This window comes from Crocodylus porosus, unplaced genomic scaffold (genome assembly GCF_001723895.1).
Source record: "Crocodylus porosus isolate Cpor-Errol unplaced genomic scaffold, CroPor_comp1, whole genome shotgun sequence".
NCBI classification, from domain to species: Eukaryota; Metazoa; Chordata; order Crocodylia; family Crocodylidae; genus Crocodylus; species Crocodylus porosus.
In genome coordinates this window covers 14,457,016-14,477,959 of record NW_017728886.1, presented here as the reverse complement: position 1 = coordinate 14,477,959, position 20,944 = coordinate 14,457,016, and the positions used below count along the sequence as shown (strand labels likewise).

Below are 20,944 nucleotides of genomic sequence, written 5' to 3'. Positions count from 1 at the left end.
GTGTCCACAGGCCTAATCTGGCCTGTGGCTATGCCATTCATCCAGCCTGTGGACCATTTTTGTGACACTCATCTGGCCATAGGAATTTGAAATCCCTGCTCTAGGGAAAGGATTTTTACATCAGACAGTCTACCCTGCTTTTCAGACTACCCACAGAAAGGAGGAACTCGCTTCAACTCCATTGAATGCAGAGCTGACAGGTTTCCTTTCTACCTCCCAGGACCAGATAGGAACATTTTTAATAAAACTATGAACTCTGTAGAAACTGACAAAAGTCTCCCTCTCACTGTGGAAAACTATCTGTTTTGCTATGGGCAAATCAATGCCTAAGATCTGCACAGTCTAAAGACTCAAAAGCTATCTGAAACCCCAGCTGTCCTTTCCCTGTTCTCCTGAATGGGCCACTTCCAGCTGTGCCTCAGTTTACTCTTCTCACTGCCTCTTGGATTCTCTCAGGCCCCATCCACTCCACTACACTGAAAATACCCTCAGTCACGGTTTCAAACTGTCTTTTCTTGGCAAAACTGTCAAGCCAGTGATCCGTCCTCCTCATCCTTCCTTTTGTTCCATCGGTACAGTTGATTTTCTATTCACCCTTGATTTGTCTCCTAGCTTTAGCTGCTCTCAGTAGTTTTTTTCCTCCTTTCCTCCTCTTTAAGGCCCTGCCTCTAGTGTCCTTCTCTTTCCTCTGTGCTTTTGCTTGTGATCTGGTCTGTTCACACAGCTCCAACCATGATCTCAATGGTGATAACTCATGCCTAGCCTACCATGCTTTACTCGTCTCTCGTTATCCAAATATCTTTCTGGTACAGTCTCTTGCTCATGTAATTCTATCAAGTTCAATGAGTTTAAGTGCTTTTTAATCCCAAATCCTCTCCACTTATCTTTCTCCACCGCTGAGAACAATGTCAGTATACTTCACCATTGTCACTCATCGTGACTTCTGAGTCACCTGCCTGTTTCCCTCTTCGTCCCATTCGTCTTGTTGCCAAGCTTCTACACCTTCCTCCAACTAAAATGCTTGGCCATGACCTGGTCATCTGCAGCTTCCTCCCTGAAACCTTGATGACTTCCCCAAGTCCATGAAAAACACAACTGCTAAAAATTTCTTCCTTACCATTCAGATCACTCCAGTTTTTTCCTCTGAAACATTATGGCAGGGGTGGGCAAAATGCAGCCTCTGGGCTGAATGTGGCCTACTAGGCCATTCTATCCAGCCCATAGGACCCCTAAAAATAATTAGAAAATTAATATTCATCTGCCCTTGGCTACCTGTCATGTGGCCCTCAATGGCTTGCCAAAACTCAGTAAGCGGCCCTCCGCCCTTAATAATTGCTCGCCCCTGCTCTATGGGTTTCTTCTGGTCCTCAAAAGCTGCTCTGCCTTGCACCACAAGGATTTTGCTGCTTCTTTCACTTCAACCCTGCCCTGTTATTGCCTTTCACACCCTTTGATTGCTGCCTAGAGATGCATGAAATAACCACCAATCCTCCTTGCACCTCTGTTCACTCGAAACCTTCCTAGTGGCCCACTTCAGTGCTACCCACAACCATTAGCACAGAGCAAACACCTTAGGGGAAAGGGACAGAGAGCAAGGAAGCAAGGAAAAAAAAGAAAATGCTTAAGCACTTCATTTTTCTTGTGTTGCCCCCAGTAAGTTGCATCTATGCCCATTTGCACTGAAACGCCTCTAAAACAAGCAGCAGGCTCTTGCACAAACAGCAGTGAGCACAGACACTAGTACAACCTTGTGAAAATTAGCTCCCGCTAATTATCTTCTAGGTTTCCAGCCTCTCGTTCAAAACCAAGAGGCTACTCTATGTTTACAAGCCATTACTAGGGAAAAAAGGCACTTTCAACTGATGCATTTGAATTCAAAGCTCTCAGCATTTTCTGCAGCTGCGGTACCTAGCCTCTCCTATGAGGAAACAGGGTGTTGTGGAAATGAGTTAATATTACTGCACTCTTTGAAAATGAGAACTACTGAGTTGTATGTGACAGCTCATGTTCAGCGTGCATCCTTCCAAACTTCCCTACACGTGCTTTTTATCCCTTAAGTAGTCCTAGCTACACAGGGACATTTCTGATTTGCTTTTCCAGCTACAATGACTCCAGTAGTGTAAACTGAAATGCAGCCTTGGCATAAGTACTTGTACAGCTGATTCCTAACCTACCTCATCTCTTATTAAATACCGAATCTTTAGATTCCCGATGCAGCAGACAGTGCACAGTCCTCACTAGAAGATGCATGTACACTAAATCTCTTCCCCTTTCTGCAGCAATAGTGCAGATGCACCTGTTCTGCTAACAGTGGAAGCCCTAGGACGTCTTGGGCAAAAATACTTCAAAAATAGCATCAAATGCTACTAAAAAATGGAAACAAGTTCCATCATTCTAGTCAAGACTGCACTGTGACACTACATTAGCAGCTCAGTACTCTCAGAGATCATAAAAGCTGAACAAGTTTTCTACTATGTCCACAATACTTTTTTCTTAATCCTGAATACTTCTAGCAGGCCTTATGCTAATCTCTTACTAATATTCTCAAGCAAGATTTAGCAAGAAAACACTGAATAAACCTTCCCCCTGATTTGTGTGTGCAGTCAGGTAGCACAGCACAGTGGTTTCAATTTATCACAGCCAAGAACAGGCACTCTGCTGGGTTCATACCTAAATTTAGAATATGAATGAAATACTTATTACCACTAATGCCATCCTTACTTTTGTCCCCTTCTTCTGCAGGTTTTTACATGCAGTAAAAGGCTTGAAAATAATTTCAAACAAAGTACTGTAGGAGCTGAAAGGATAACGCACTGTATGTGTGAATGATCTGAGTCTACAAAGAAAGGACAAGCCATGAAGTGTATTTTTAGACTATATTACACAGTAGCAAATATCAAAGCTTTTAATGAACAAAAATAAAACCTATGAATAGCTATCAACATAGGTTATTCAGTATTTAATAAGCGGAGAGACTAAAGCATCCCTTTGACATGGATGGAATGCACAAGAAATCCAACTCAGAACGGTTCAGAACCTTGGAAAACCCTGGGTGGCATGGGGCCCCAGGGCCCACTCCTGGCATGCAGGGGCCAGCTGAAGCTGTGCAGGGGCAGGCAAAAGCAATGTGGGCCCATTCTGGCACATGGGGCTTGATTCAGCCCATGGACCAGCTCTGCACCACTCATTTAGCAAAAGCTTGACCACCACTAGTTTAGTTTATTTAATCTACTAGAACACACCCTGGCAGACATTTTCAAGTGCTGCTCCAGTGCCCAATACCGAGATGCAGACTCCTAAAATCCTTTTGAAAACTTCCATTTGCCTAAAATTCTGTGCAAACATTCAGCTAAGTGCACATCCTGTCCACTTGTACTAGGACACAGCAAATGCAAACACAAGGTATAAACTGGAACATGTTTATTAAGATTTTACTCACAACCCTCCCCTGAGAGAACCTTAAAGTAAGAAAAGATTTAATTTTTACCTACACAACAACAACAGGAAAAACTTAAGCAGGGCCATGCTATTTAAAAAATGTATCTCATAAAGTAGTTTTTAACCATTCAAACTGAGACACCCTAGCATTTTGAAAGTACTTTTAAAGCTTAAGAAATAAAAGGCACAATATTTGCTAATTCATACCACCACTGACATGAATTTCTGAATGTTATGAATTAGCAAGTATGCAATCCAACAATTAAAAAAAAAATCAAGGAGAATGAATAATTGAAGATGCTTTGTTCTGACATGATAATCTGTCTTTAATTATACTACACCATACACTTACATTTATGACATCTGACAGTCAAATAACGGTGACTTGCTAATAAGAGCACCTAGAAATGGGAAGGAGCCCAGGTTTGTGAAAATGAGTACAAAAATTACAGGAATTTTACTGTACTTGCAGCACTGTAACCTAATCATGTTAGTCTTTGCTACTGGATATAGTGCCTTCAAATCTGAGTAATTACCAATAACAACACACTGCATTGAGTGTCAGAGAATTAATTGAGTTTTCTGCAATGAAAGACTTTTGGCACAAAAATTATAAACGAAGGTTGACCTACCTGAATGGGTCCTACTGACATCAGCAGGTTTTTCAGTTGGACATCAGTAGTTGATGAAGAAAGCCCTTCAACTGACACGATACAGGGCTGAGGTTTGCACTCCACCACTCGCAGGTTCTGTTTATTTGGCATCAAGCGTCCTCGGCCCATCTGGCCTGCTACTCCTCTGCCTCTCCCGTGCATAATGACCTGCCAACAACCAAAGTAACAGTGTTTTGATTTACTTACTTGGTGCCTTTGTTAACCGCATCTGACAGATAATATGAAAGTTTGCAATTTACTTAAAGACTTGATTAAAGTACATGTTGATTAAAAGCAGCATGTTGCTGGTTGCCAATTTAAAAGGCCACATGTTAACATATTTATCTTCAACTTAGCCAAACCTCTCTAAAAACCTGTAACAGCCTCTAACAGGCATCACAAAATCAGGCTTGGCATTTGGGGTGGATCTACAAAGCAAGCAAGCACTTCTTGCCAAAAAATATGCAACTGAACCACCATACATTTGATTGGCCCTAGCATTTTGTCCTGGGTTACAAGAACAATCCCTGCGCCCACCCTGACCTTCTCAGACAACAAACTATGCTTGATCAACAACTACAGGAGCCGCATGGCACAGTACTCCAGGTCCTCTCTAGTCTCCACTGCTACAGAGCGCTGCTCAGCTATTTGTAGGTGCAAAAGGCAAAAAGCTATCAACTTTAAAACAATGATATTTAAAAGACTCAGGTTTCCAAAACCACTGTAGGTCCTGGCAAAACAAGCTCCCCCTCAAGTGCAGCAGCTGTGTTCCTATTCTGTTAAACTCTGGGTTACTTTTGCCTCCATCTACAATTATTTAACCAAGGAATTAAGAGGAGCAAACACTTAACACAAAATAAGCGTTCAGAACAAGCATTCCCATTTCTTCTCTGCAGATTCAGACAAACGGCATCTATTTGGGAAACCAACCTAATTTTTTTCCTCATTAATGGAAGCCTAAAAGCCACTATTCTCTTAAGAAAATGGGCAAGAAGAGCATCATCCCTGTTTCATAAATGGAGGAAAGTAAGCAAAAATGTTAGAACAAAATTTTCTGTAAGTGCCTGAAGTGATTTTGGAGTTAAAGGCTCACTGGGTTTCAATGAGGTTTAGGGCAACTAAATAATGACATTTTTTAAAAGGGAACATATTGCACCTCAGGTTGCATGTGCATATACATTCTGGTAGTTTGTAATTAAATGGTCACTCACCATCCCCCTGCCCCTCCTCCACATCACCCCCCACAACTAAAGTCATAGGATAGCTCTACCCTGGGAATAAACCTGAGTGTTGTGAGAAAAACACTGTTATAAGTAGATCCATACCTCATTTACTGTAGCAGATAGGTGTGTAGAAAGGAGAGCAGAAAGAATGTGAAAAGGGGACTGCAGGAAAAGTCTGCCCTATGAATAAGTCATAGGCTTTGAACAGGACAATATTTGGCCTTTTTGCCCTTAATGCCAGGAAGCATACTCGGTACTATCATCTGTAATAGGAATTTCCACAATATTTGTTCTCCAATGAAATATCATACTGAGATCACCCAACAACTCACACAGGCCGCTGAACAGCCATCCAATGGAAACAACTTTCAGACGTTCAGTCTGGGCTGGATTCAAATGGGCCTCCCCATTATCAATTCCCCGCGTCATGCAGCCATTCACTAGTAATTTATTTAAGCACTGACATGTTTTTATTTCTTCAGTGCTATTAAAAAATTGAGTTCTTTCTTAAATCCAGCCTTAACACAGCAACACGCCAGGCAGATTAAAAAAAGGAAAAAAAAAAAAAAAATCTAGCAGCAGTGACACATCTTCAATCACCTTCTTAGCTTGATGAATTCCCTGGATGTTTTTGACTCCTTGAGGAACTGTTGAATGTATTGGTGACACCTGCTGCTGCTGCTGCGGGTGCTGCTGCTGCGGATGGAGTGTTCCCTTTGTCAATGTGACCTTCCGCACTGGCTGCTGCTTTGGCTCTAGAGGTTGTTGAGGCCGCTGGGGCTGGCCCTCGGGGTGAAAAAAGCCAACACTCTCTCCCCCCTGCTGAAATCAACAACAGAACATGCTGTTCAGTATCTGCGCAATACAAACATTTGCTTCCTGCGAGACCTGCTGGGGAGCAGGACTTGGTTAGCACATAGAAAAGAAAAAGAAGATGACAGACTTGCATGTTAAAACTTAAGCAGTGGCCGTTAGAGAAGGGTGCAAGCTTTTTACTACAAACTACGCTTAATTAAAATGTCCGCAGTGAAATACATATGCTGCCTAATTAGCCAAAATATCACTATGGTCTTCTAAGGAGTCCCTTTTCTTGGCATACCCCCCATGGCTGGAGTAATTTTCCGCTCCAGGTAAAATGCTTTTCCCCACATTTTTTTTTTTTTTTTTTTTTTTTTTTTTTTTTTTTTAAATACAAAGACCAAAACTGACTGACCCTGGGGTCCAGTCTTTCTTCCAACCAGTGAAAACACATGGGAACATCTTTCCAGTGCCATCTTACTGTTAAATTCAGAGTTCGCAACATTTTCCAGCATACGCTGGTGTGGAGGCGCTAGAAAAATACAGCTTGAATTGGAAATTGAATTGGGCAGACATTAGGACCCAGCTGTTATGACAGCTTCTCCCTGCCTCCCAGAGTAGGGTGCCTCTCAGCTGCAGTGTAGTACTAATTGCAGTGAGATGGAGGAAGAGCCCCTCATTGCCCAATGCCACAAAAACCACAGGTCCATGGGCCAGAGCCAGCTCATGGGCAATAGGTTGCCAAGTCCTGGTGTAGTTCATGCACTGGCTGAGGGGAGGGATGGAAGGAATAAAAAATAGGCAAATGGCTTCATTTCATGGGCTTCCTTTTCCATGTGGCTCAGCTCCTTCCACCAACAGAAAACCAACACCCTTGCATGCATTTCAGAAGAGGCCAAAGTATGCAGCCATCACCGACTCACGTAATGCTGCTAACATGAGTAACTGTACTCTGGGGGTGTGTCTACATGTGCAACTAAGCACAACTACATGTAATGCGCATTAAGCGAATGCACATTAAGCAATTTTTGGCAGGTTTCTACACATGGTGGGATTTGAGACTGAAATTAGTGCCCTTGGGATGAAAGTTAGTACCAAGTCCCTACAGCCCTGTTATGTGCCCCTAGTGGCTGGGCAGACCCAGTACTAAAGTTAATGCATTTGTACACATGACCTGGCACTAATGTGCTTTAACTAATCATGCCTAAATTTGCCATTTTTAATGTGCATTAAGGGCATGCACATGGAGACATGTACCCTCAATGTGCATTAAATTAGGCTAATGTGCATTAACGCGTCTCGTGTAGACATACCCTGGGAGTCTGAAAAAGAACTGGGCAGCCACATAATTAGAGTGTTTAAAACAAGAAGGTAACTTGCAGTGCTACATGGCAACATTAACAGCTTACGGCAACTCCAACAACACACACAAGCGATCTGTTGCCAAGGCAGAATGATAACAAATTTATTTTCCAATAACTGCACTCCAATACCCTGCCTGTGTAAATCCACACCAAAAGAACACTCATGCGCTAAACTGCCAGCTCACAGCGACTACTGTGCCTGCATGATTATTCCACTCTCTCTGATCAGAACATGCAAGCCACAGTGACCCCTAGAGCACCCACTGCCCAGTTACTTGCACAAATTCAAAGAATCCATGGGAGGACTCAAGAAAAGGAAGCAGTCTGGAGAAGACAGATATGCATAAGAATAATTAGACCCAAGGCCCCTGGCATACACTCATTTAAATGTGCCATGGGATCCAATTCCTGATTCCAACAGTCATGCCTCTTGCCATGTTACACATGCATGGCAGAAGACAATTCTGGGATTAGGGATCATTATCCTAAATCACGTCTTACTTGTCTGTACAGGGAGAAACTGGGATTATGATCCTGGGACCCTTATGTACTTGAAAAGTTTGGGACCCTTCCCACTCTGCAGGTTGAAAGCAAGATGCCTGTAGCTGGCCAGGACTGAAAAGCAGTTGATCATTGGCCCAGCAGGTATACTTGGGTCAGTTCCAGACTCCAGTGCAGTCTCTGGCCCAAGTCAACAATCAGCTGACTGTTGGTCAGCCACACGTTCAATTTTAAGGCACAATACAAGCTTGCCACAAAAAACTGTTCTACATTACAGATAGATCAATTTTATACCAGGTTTGCCATTTTATGACACCTTAAATTGGATCATGAATTGCACCCTTGTCATTTATGCTAGGATTAACACGTTAATCGCAACATAAACGTAACGTGTAGAGGGAGAGTTATAAACAACAGTTCCTGGAAAACAATTTCTTTCCGTCAGGAATTTCCTCCAACTCCCAATCCAGGGAGATAAATGAACAGTGACACCTTGCAACCCCCTGAAGGCAGCAGAAAGATTAAAGGAAGACTGCATAACTCTCCCAAAACAATCAATGAAGTGATATGCCAGAGTGTCATGCTACATAAAGGTATACATGGAACTCAAAGTGGGGGGTTCACAAATTTGTGACAAACCTACATAAGCATGCCACAGAAGCTGTCCAATCTAGCAGAATGAGCTCTGAATCTCTAGGAGAGAATGCAAGTCTGAATACAAAATTTAATCCATTTTGAAAGCATCTGTATTTATGCAGTTTTCTCTCTTTTGACTTGTGAATATATGACTCTCATTTTGAATCTGCAAATAACCCAGGCAACTAACCAAAGCGTTTCATGCTAACTAACAGGCTTCATGCTGATCACAACAGACAACATACATGGCTCTGGAAGGAACACGAGGCAGAGTCTAAAAGTCAGTAACTTTTTGATGAGATCATGACTGAGGGTGCATAACCACCTTATCTCCAGGGAGAACTGTAACAGCAAAATCCTTGATTTAGGATGGTAAATTGCTCACTTTTTTCACCCATAGTATATTAGAACAGGAGCATTTAGAGACAGCTGATAAAGAGCAGTCCCACAAAAAGAGAGATCAGGGGTTCCTCCAAGCTCACAAACAGTAAAGTCAAGTCTGAGAATGAGGCAGTTTCTCTATATTAATACAAAGATAGAAAGCCCTTTCAAAAGCTGATTTGCTACAAGTTCACTGGAGGCAGATGAACCATGGAACAACGGACAAAGGGCTGAAAAATGCCTGATATTTACACTGCTCCTGGCAAATACTTCAGAGTAGCAAATACCAAGATCAGCTAACAAATCCACACTTTTACTAGAAGCCAAAATGTTTTCTACAGCCATGAAGAGGCCAGTTTTTGGTGGCCTTCTCACACATGTTCACTTCTATGGAAACACATGCCTGTTCAAATTCATGTTGGTTATCCTAAAGTCTGAGACACCCAAGTGTTAACAGTCCCAGTTTGTGTCTCTCTCTAGCCGCAGGCTGACTTCCCTTGTTCCAATAGGTTACTGACTCCTCTCAAAATATCCTGCTGCAACACTAGAAACGTCCTTAAATCATGGTGGCTCCACGCATATTGAAGCTTTTAAATTTTTCTGTCTGGACTTTCCATTCTTCTCCATTCCACAGAGACTACAAAGAGTTGTGTACCCTCTGCAACAAGACTACTGTTATGTTATCAGCTTAGGCAACCAAGTCCTAACCATCTGTGTTGCTGTGCCTTCAGTAAACAAGATCTGGCCCAAGCTTCAGCTCCCAAAGTGCATGTGCTTCTCCAAGCTCCCAAGCCAACCGGCTCTTATAGGAAAGGGTGTCTGAGACTAACCTATTCAACATGCTGTTATCCATTGACCAGGATCTTCTATCAATTTTCCATGACCGCCTCAGGCCATTCTGCTAGTTCTGGCTCGAGCAGGTCCTCTCCTCACCAACTCCTTATCGGGGTTCTGCTGTAGGACTTTCAAAGGACTTCTTAGGACTCGGATCATTCCAGCTTCCTTTACTCATTACTTAATCAGACAGGACGTTTCCTCTCCTAGACCAATGTCTTATTGACTTTGAAATAAGGCTTCTGTGCTTTGGCTCTTTTACCTTCCAACACACTCTGCCTTCAAAACTCTGCTCTAAACACTTAGGGTTTCCATGTGTCCTTTGTGAACCCCCCCCCCCCCCCCCACACACACACACACAGAGGTAGTGCTTTCCTAGATGGTTTGAATTTTCAGGGCAGGACATACACTTTTCATGAGAGCAGACCTAAAAGCAGCAGTGCTTGAAAAAGATGTGTGTTTATTAAAACTATTTGGAAGCCAAAGGGCAAATAATGCCTGCCACTTCTTTTAAGCAAAACACATGCTCTCTCTCCTGTGGCTATTTCCAAGTGCACCTGGTATCCAGGGTCCCTGAGGAGCACACTACTGCCCATGAACAGTATGTAACTGGAGCGAGATGAGCTGCACACCAGCTCTGGGTTGCAATTCAGATTGGATGCCAGAATGGCAGCCCCTGGGGAAGCCACATGGCAGCAGCAGTTTACAGTACCCAATTCAGCTATGGAAAGGGATACAGCTAGTAAGAAATGACTGAAAGGTTTTCATACAAAAGCCAGGAGCCTGGTCAACACGGAGGAACTTCAACTACTTGTGCATGATATGAAGCCAGATATTGTAGGGATATCAGAAACATGGTGAAATAAGCAATTGTAACTGGAACACCAGGAGTGAAGGATATGAATTGTTCAAGAAAGAGAAATAAAAGGAAATAGGGCACAATAACACTGTATGGCAGCAATGACTGACTGAAAAGAAATGAGAGAGAACATGGCTAAAACAGAACCTGGGTAACAACTGCTGGGAGAGGATGATAAAAGTTTGTGCGGAGGTAGTGCTATAGCACTCCATAGCTGGGTGCAAATACAGACAGAGATTTCTGTAATATTATTAGAAATGCAAGTAATATGGGGAATTGTATCATTTTGGGAGATTAACTTCCCACTTAGATTAGAAAACAAATGCTACATCAAGACATGCCTGGATGCAACAGCCAAGAGATTTCTTCAGCAGTCACTGAACCAAGAGGTGATGCTGTTTTAGATTTGGTTTCGGTAAGTAATGAGGACTTCAGAAAAATAACTGATCCTAGAACATAACAGTGGATCAAGTGATCATGAATCAATGCTGTTTATATTGAAGAGGATAACCAAAATGAGGTCTGTAATTGAGGTTTCTATTTCAAAAGGACAAAACTTTGATAAAAAGGCAGCATTGATTACTGACATTAATTGGACTAAGGAGCTCAGGAACTTGGATGTGGAGGAGATCTAAATTTCCTTTAAAGTCCAAAGAACAGAACATGCAAGCCAAGCAAATGGGGAAAGCAGACTTGCCAATAAACATCTCAAGAAGAATCCTGGGGATGAACAGGGAGCCTACAACGAAGAGGGGAAAACGGGACTGACTGGTACAGAAAGCTTCTCTGTGGACACAAGGGATAAAGGAACAACAGGGATAACTGTCAAAACTCAAAGGAGTTAGGCCTCGCAAAGGATATTAAAACAAGTATTAAAAGGTTTTTCAGTTACATAAACAGAGAACACAAATTGGGAGCACTATGTAGTGAGAATGGGGTAGACATTAAGGAAAATCTAAGTAAGCCCTCCAAAAACTAAATGAACACTTCAATTTCAATTAGAAAGCTGATGTCAAACATGGGGTAAAAGACGAGATGGATAATAAAGGAAATGGTACCTCAAAAAACTTAATGCCCTCAGAAAGTCCCCATCCCCGAGTTCTGAAAGAACTGGCATATGAAATCAAAAATATAAAAATACATGCAAGTATTTTTAATAAAACTTGCAGCTGTGAGAGATGAAGGAATTCCCACATGATTGGAGGATGGTGAATGTGGCACCTATATTAAAGAAACAGGAAAAAATGTGATCCTGACAACCACCAGCCTGTTATTCTCATCTCCGCAGTATGCAGTAGAACAGATTTTGAAAGAAGGAATTACTAAAGATGTAGAGGTAAATGAAAATAGAAAAAAAATGCAGCATAGACTTATTAAAAGCTAGACTGTGCCAGAGTAACTTCATAGCATTCCTTGGTAACTGATTTTCCAAAGAAAGAGAGTAGATTTCAGCTATCTGGATTTCCACAAAACATCTGATATGACAAATAATTGTGGTGAAGCTGGAGAAGATAGGGATTAAAGGGATTGTGAGGTTAATAAGGAACTGGCTGAAAGGAAAACAAAACATGTAGTTTTGAAAGTAGCATCTGGGAAAACAAAACACGTAGTTTTGAAAGTAGCATCTGGGAAAACAAAACACGTAGTTTTGAAAGTAGCATCTGGTTGGAGAAAGACTCTTAAAAAGTCCACAAGTAACCTGTTTGGAGACTGATCTGATTTTATATTTTCACAAGAAGTGGACGTGAACTGAGGAAATCTCCTCATGCCACAAAGTTGGAAGGTGTCACCACACAGGAGGATGGGAGTATCAAACAGATAATCTCAAGTGAGGTAACAGAAACAATTAAGACAAAATACATTGGTGCAAACTATAAGGTTATCTACTTCTGGAAGAAATTCTTTTTTTTTACCCCCTAACAGGCATTTACTGATTGTAAGTGTTTGTAAGAGAAAGACATGGGTGCATTAGCTGATCACAAAATAACTAAGGTATCAATATTAAGCAGCCATGCGAAAGGCAAATTTGATCCTGGGATATTTCAGGTGAGAACTTCCATCAGAGAGAGGAGGAAATACTAGTATCAATGTACACAATGGCACAGGTAAGATTTCTTCTGGAACGCTATGTATAATTTGGTCACCTAGGTTCAAGAAAGATGAACTCAAATTAGACCAGGTGTGGAGAAGCACAGTTAGGATGATCAGGAAAAGGGAGAAGTTCTCTGTTGAGAAAAAACTAAAAGAGTTTGGCTTATTCAGTCTAAAAAAAACAGGTTGAGGGGGGATATGATTAGTGTCTACAAATGCATCAAAAGAGTGGACACCCAGAGGAAAGAGCTGTTAAATGACAATACTGGCATAAGAACAAATGGTTATGAGCTACTGATTATAAAAGCATAACCTTCAAATTAAATTAAGTGGCAAGAAAAACCTTCAAATCAGTGGGGGCAAAAATCCTACCTGCTTTTAAACATGGAACTTTGTAATTTTGTGAAGGGAATTACATGCCAGGTTGTCCATGGTAAGCAGAGACTGGAAAATCCTGTGCTTCAATGAAAGTATTAGAATCATAATCTATCACCATCTAAATAACTTGCATGCAAGACAGAATCAGATTAAGTTCCAGAAGACTGATAAAATATGTATATTATATATATGCATGCCTCTAATGCTTGTATATTAAATTCATTCAAAAAAGCAGAGCATCTGGATTGAAGTCTATAAAAACAACCTTAACAGATCACTCATCTTTATAGGAATATGAAACACGTTTCTAAAAGAAAACTAGAGATATAATAAACATGTTGGCTCTCAACCCCCTTTCATGGGAAAAATGTAAAGTAGGGCCTGGAGGCAGGTACAGTTCTCTAGCAGAACAGTTGAGTGCACTGCTGTCAAATCATGCTTGCTGGGTACAAAGCTGAATTCTATGATCTCTGGGTCACTAGGTGTGGGGCTCTGGAAGGATTCAGCCTATAGCTCATGCAAAGGTAGGCTGAGATGCTAGTATATCTCATGATCAGTTTCTGAATTCTGATTTGTGACCTTTCATTTTCACTGATAAGTTTTTAAACTCTTTATAGACTCCTTTCCACTAGCCATTTTTTGCACATTAGTACAGGTGTACAACACAATTTTCAAATAAAAACTCAGCAGGAGTGAGCAAGTTGATTTCATCTACATTGTCACTTTAGTTCAAACTTCTAATGCTACAGAACGTATTTGCAGCCTGTGCTCAAATAGTGGATTAACAGAAAGAAATCCATTCATGAGGACCAGAGATTTTAGACCAGAATTTTCAATGCACGCTGAAGCCATATTTCAACTTGTTTGTTTATTCTCAATATTTACGTGACCAAAAACATACAGATTATCCCCTTTCCAGTGTAAAACAACAAATTCCCTAAATAGAGTTTTATGAGGTGTTGCTTGAATTTAGTTAGCTCAAGTACAATACTGTATCACATATGTTATGACAGTTTTACAATAAAGATGAAGTTTGTTTGCCACCAACATTAGTAGAACAAATTTATTTATAACAAATGCTTCAAAATGTACTGATAAAATGCCTATTGATACTGTCAGAGCTTCTTGCAATTTGACAGATCAAATCTTATTTTCATTCTTAAACCCCATGAAAGAGCGATATCACCAACTTGCATTCTGTAGTGAGCAAATTGATTAATCCCCGTCTATAGAAATCTCAACTCTTGATTACACCTATCAGACGTTAAGCAGCATTATTCTAGAGTGACAACACTTGACAAATTCCCCAACCATTTTGCTCAGCTTTTGTGGCCCTGCTAGCTTGTATTAACCCTGATGAAAAATTAATTTTCCTTATCTTCTACTAAACCCGAAAATCCAAATCCGCCAAACTGGCAACTCTTTCTGTAAAGGTATTATGAAAACCTCTAAAAGATTAATTGCATGTCTTCAGGTGACATTAAATTAATTTCTGTACTCATGACAGACATTTGATACTCCGTACTGAGAGGACAGATAACATTGTCAGGATACACAGAAGGACAGTGGTGTAGTGTCCCAGGGCAGCCTCTTATGAATTCTCCTTTCGATAAGGCCATACTTCACTGTCACTGGCACTGTTAGCGATCTTGCAGCCCATAGACCTCACTGCACAGGTTTCTATTAACTATGACAATGCTGTGACTATCCATGTAATCTTTATAAAGCTAATTCAAAAATCATCCTATAGTAAAGGGATGAGCATGCTCGATAAAGCACTTAAAGGAAATAAACTTAGGTTAATTTGTAAAGTATGACATGTAAAAAAAACCTGGAGGCAACAAACAAAGTTATATTTCCACTGCTCTTTCTGTAGGCCTATTTGTTTAATATACACTATAACTCAGAGCAAAAGGTAAAAGATGGGAGCCTTAAATTTTACACACAGTCTCAAAATCCCAAATGCTTCTTGCAACTTATTGTCCTTTAAAACAGAGTATTTGTATGCAGTCAGTTCAAAATCTACAGTCATTTTGTAGAATGTCAGTAGTTAAGAATTGGAAAACACTCATTCCATTCCATTAAATTCCTACACTCTTCCTACTTTCAAGGATAGGGTATAATCAGTGTATTTTACAAGTTCTTCCTGGATTTTAAAACACATTTTAAACTAATATAACTGACTACAGGAAACAAATGTACAAACAGACAACAGATTCACAACAGTAGACAGTAGTCCCAACATGGTAATACACTAGACAAAAAATCAGCACTAAAATCAAAGAGCACCTTTGTTTACCCTAAAATACAAGAAAAACAGCTATCCCGTGATCCAGAAGAGTAACTGAAAGACAAAACACTCCCATGTGCTACTTAGCATTTACAGATCCTTCAAGAACTGTATACAAGGTTCTAGCTATTATTTCCATTTTACAGATTAGGGAAGTAGGGCAGAGGGCTTAATGAACTGCCATGCATTACACATCAAGGGCAGTACAACTACCCTCTCAAATCCAGCATCAAGTTTATAATGCACCCGATGCTGGGCATTTTTATTTTTAAACAAAAGATCAGCCAGAACACATTGAAAAAACTCCCAGTATGCCCCCTCTAATTACATTAAACTGCAATCACTTCTATTAACAGAGAAATTTAATATTGATATACAATTCAAGGCAGAAATTAATTATCTAAGTTACAATTTACACACACAGGGCATGTCTACACATTCACTACACTGTAGTTACTGCGTATTAAGTTTAGTACTTGGTTGACCAAGTACTAAATCAACGTGCAGTAACTCACACTACTGCGCAGTAGTGCCAGTGCACGGGCTTTTAGTGAAGCTTACTGCGCAGTAGCCTAATACCACTATGCAGTAGCACATTAGCATGGTTTTTGCCCACCATGTTTATGCACAATGCTATTAGGCTACTGCATACTTAGCGTCTCATGTAGATGTGCCCACAGAAAGGTAAATGTCTGAAAGGCATATAAAAAGATGGAGTCCGACAAATCAAAACTGGCCGAATAGCCAAGCAGTCCCAATTGCCCATTTATTTTGGAGAAACTGGCCGCTTCTAAATTCTCAATGTATTAAAAACAGTTGTTTTATGACAGAATGCATATCCCTCCCCACGATTCCTATAGTTTTGATCATGGCACAAGCTTACCCAGAGAATTATATACACATCATGTATATGATTGTATTATGATGTATATGATTGTATATGTATAGTGATTATATATACACATCATGGAATATAACATCATGTGAACAGGAAGAGAAAATGCAACATTTCTTTTCTCACCATTGTTTTACTCCCTTTCCTGCTCAGTACAAAAAGAGGTACTGGTCAAACTACAGAAGGCCGTTCAGTAACTAATGGTGCATCTGAATACCTTGTACAATTCCCTCAGGCAGGCTGATATTTTCCATGCTTTCTCTCTTCCTGAAAATGTATAGCGAGTTAAAAACCAGTTTCAGCAAATTTTATTCAGCCCCTTTTGAACTCCTCTATACTAATAAGCCTCATTAGAACTGTTGAGCAATGCTAACAGCAGCGGGAGATGTAGCACAGACACGTTAGACTAATGATTCTCAACCCTGAGGTGCCTTGAGATCTTTTAAGGGTGCTGCAGGGTGCCAACTCAATGTTAGCTCTACTAGGTGTGCAAACATGATTCACAAGACAAACCCAGGGATTCCAAATCAGAATGTTTTTAACTTGATGCATTCCTACCTGTCCTGGTCTGAGATCTTTGCAACAGAAGTATTGCTCTCGTATTTTTCTATAGTAAAAAAAGAGTGAAAACTAAGAGCTAGCATTTTCTGAGGGGTGCCTCAAATTTAACAAGGTTGAAAACCACTGGGTTAGACAACAGTGAAAGTATTTGAGCAATTTCTACGTTAGAGATTATACATCAATGGCTATTATAAGGGTATCTAGCTGATTAAGTAATTATAACTATATATTTTGTTAATATAGAATTGAGCAGCGTTATTGGTCCAAGACAGGAAAAAGAATTGATTATTAAAATGTAAATACAAACAGCAGAGACAGTGCACTACCAAGCAAAGTTTGGAACTTGTCAACTATATGGTTTAATATACTTCTTCCCACCCCAAAGTGCTCTGTTTTAATCAACTAAAAAACAATAAGTCATTTCTGAGTAAGTACAAAGACCCACAATATGTTTTTTCCACAGATAATACATAGTGCATGAATCTATACGTGCACTTTACTGCCGAGTTGACCAATTAGCTCTGCAGTAAAGCGATACCATTTACACATGCACCCATATTAGGTACAGTAAATGAACTAGCCACACCATAGGACAGTACTATCCTACAGCAGAGTAATTTACAGCAGCACAATGTATGTGTAGATGGGGACCGGGGTGGCTGCGGCATGAGGGTGCTACATACAGGTGCAGGTTAGGGGGCTAGCCCTACACTGTAGCACCCTTGTGTGCCTCCCCCCCAACCTCCACCTGGAGCTTGAGGCTGACCCTTCCTCCCTCACCAGCCCAGGGCTGAAACTGTTGTGGTCCCACAAGCACTTGTGAATGCTGCACCTGGGAGACAAACTGGTGCAAACTGCACTGTTTACTTCTTCACTCTAACTGCACATGTAGGTACACCCAGTGTATATGAACACCCAGGGTTATTGGGATGAGTTTTGGATGTAAGCAAAGATGTTAATCCAGCAACATTTCTGTATCAAAGATAGAAAACTGGAAAAACATCTGCAGTCCAGTAGCTCCTACCATTTTGAATGGAAATTCTATCTTCCGTTGTGCTACAGGCCTTTTAAACAAAATGTCTATTTCTATTTGAAAACCAGTACATTATTTGCAGTCTTTCTAGTTCAGCAACACTGAAGCTAAACCAAGTAATTAATTTTATTATGCTGAGATGGCACACCCACAACCATCATCTGTATGGGGAGCACTTCTGCTGAAGTCTCAGATGATTGGAAAAATGCAAATACAGTGCCCATCTTCAAGAAAAGGAAGAAGATGAATCTGGGGAGTTGGGGTGAAGTTACACTTTACACTTAGGCCATGCTGAGGGCATTTAATATGTAAGCCTCTGTATATTAAAGCTTGATAACTCATGCCAAGTGCCCTCTGAGCACGTCAAAGTTACACTGCTTTAGATGATGGTTAACTCTGGGCTTTGCTACCTAGTTCATATTAGGCAACATCAGCTTGTTCCATGGATAAAACAAGCAGTTTTCAGCAGTCCCAGGTCCCATGCTATACAACTCCCAGATCCCCTCCCCTTACTCAGAGCAGGGATAGAACACAGGTATCGTGGTTCCTAGCCATTCCCCCAGCTTGCCAACCCTTTAGCAGAAAGTCAGCAGTGTGCAAGCACAAAACAGTATTGACCTTTAACAGGTGACTGCTCACAGCTCTCACTTTAACACCACTTAACATTCCACAGATTTAGTATGGTCCAAGTGTAACATGCAACTTCACCTGTACAGACCATTCAGTCTGACCCGACTATTTGGAAAGGTCATGAAGCAGGTCTTCAAGGATTCTATTTTGAAGCATGCAGAAGTGAATAAGGAGTGATGCTTGTGTTTTAAGAGGCCTTTTATTATGGTCCAAGTGTAACATGCAACTTCACTCAAGGTGATCAGGAATGGCCAGCATGGATTCGCCAAGAGCAAGTCAAGCTTGATGACCCATTTGATTTCCTTCTATCATAAGGTGCCAGGTTCTGTGGACTGGAAGGGAAGAGAGGAGGGCAGTGGATATACCTTAACTTTAGGAAGACCTTTGACATAAATCACCCATGCCACTCTCATTAACAAGGTTAGGAAATAAAGACTATACAGAAAGTACTATAAGGTGGATACATAATTTACTAGATCGTCATGCTCCATGCGTCTTTATCAATAGCTCTAAGTCTAGTTTGGAAAAGGCACCAAGCAAGGCTTCCCAGGGGTCTGTCCTGGGTCTGGCATTGCTTAACACCTTTATGTGGATTTGGATGATGGAATTGAGCGTTTGCTTAGAACTGGGTGGAACTGCAGACCCTACGCAGGGTAAAGCTAGGACCCAGAATGAGGTGAATAAGCTGGATAAATGGTCCCAAGTCAACCCAGTGAAATCCAGCAAGGACAAGTGCAAAGTCGTGCAATTGGAATAGAATAACTGCATGCACAAATACAGACTGGGGAATGACTGGTCAGGCTGCAGTTTTACAGAGGAAAAAAACCTGGAGTTTACAGTAGACTGTAAGCTGAATACGAGTCAATGGTGTGCTCCTGTTGCCAAAAAACCTGTATACTGGGGCATATTAACAAGAGCGTCACTTGCAAATCAAAGGAAGCGATTCTTCTCCTCTATTCAGCACTGGTGCAAGAAAGATGTGCACAGAATAGAAAAAGTGAAGACCAATAAAAAGGATTAGCAGTCTGGGAAAGGTTGCAATACATAGGTTATTTAATCTGAAGAAGAGAGGACTGGGAGGTGTGTGTGGGGGGGAAATTTGATAGCAATCTTCAAATACTTAAAGGGTGATTAATAAAGCATGGAGACACTCTTCTTTGTGGCTGTAAAGGACAGGGCTAGAAGCAACAGCCTCACATTGGAGCAGATGAAGTTTAGGTTGGAGATTAGGAAAAACTTCTTAATTATGGAGTAGGGTGGTAAAGCATTCAAACAGGCTACCTAGAGAGGTTAGGGAATCTCCATCCCTGGACATTTTCAAGATCAGGTTAGACAGGCACTTCTCTAAAAAGCTTGTTTTCTTTTAAAACATGATTTTAACATTGTTATCTTGGAAGTGGGTTCTGAATGCTCCTGGGTGTCATTCTGTTCTTGTTCAGAAGTGAGGACGCACAATTGTGAGCCGGGTGCTAAGCAAACCGTCTTCTTTCTATAGTCACAAAGGTTACTGCTACAGCCATGTTACTGGGACATCTTACAAGGAAATTGGGACTGCTTAAAGCAAGGTGATCCCGTTGATAAATCTGGACCATCCTAATCTAGATGGAGTGAAAGAATCAAAATCTTGCCCAGGAACCACTATTCAACAAGGAGGCAGTGGAGAGAGACAACCACTGCATAATGCTTGTACTGACCTGCGTTACCGAGCAAGCAACTTGTTGCGTTATGTACCAACTTGAATACTCATGTCAGTAGTTCCGTTTCCAGTTCTTGTTCAAGCTTCCCACAACTTTAAATTGCTGGCTGAGTTACTGGCTTATTTTCCATACTAAATGGTATTCATATGTCCTATTTCAACAGAAAAACCTCCTTGATTAATGACATACCATGAAAATGATATTGTAGTGTAGTCTGGTAGTTTTTCCTCTGAAGAAGAGTAAAACTTCCAAGCTGCTCATTCCTAGAATGATGATTGGTGCCATTGCTTTACTGAAGAATTGTATACCCACAACCAAGTACTCCCATAGTTCTACATTTAGCTTCTTTAAGACATTGCAGTATTGCTGCATAAGCAGGAGATCCACCACAGATCCACTGTTCTGGGAAAAGGCAAAGTTCATATATTTGAGGACTACCCCTGAAGAAGGCTCATGTTACCTCTCTCCTCAAGGTAAAATTTTCTTAAAAGAATCTGGAACTGGAACCCAGTGTACACCGACAGCAACAGCTCTCTCTCAAGCTTCCAGTCTGCTGTGGTTTTCATAGATTTCATAGACATTAGGGCTGGAAGGGACCTCGGGAGATCAGAGTCCAGCCCCCTGCCCAAAGGGCAGGAAGTCAGCTGGGGTCATAGGATCCCAGCAAGATAAGCATCCAATT

The 20,944-nt window shown here is 41.0% G+C and overlaps 1 protein-coding gene across 1 annotated transcript in view; it reads right to left on the bottom strand.

Annotated features, from left to right (window-relative positions):
* RBM33 (RNA binding motif protein 33) overlaps positions 1-20,944 on the bottom strand; it is a gene marked incomplete at its 5' end in the record, with an annotated part of 168,933 nt that overhangs the window by 31,351 nt on the left and 116,638 nt on the right. Inside the window, 2 exons of the mRNA XM_019556931.1 lie at positions 4,071-4,259; positions 5,915-6,136. Coding sequence (XP_019412476.1) covers positions 4,071-4,259; positions 5,915-6,136 — 411 coding nt within the window. The remainder of the gene's footprint in view (positions 1-4,070; positions 4,260-5,914; positions 6,137-20,944) is intronic.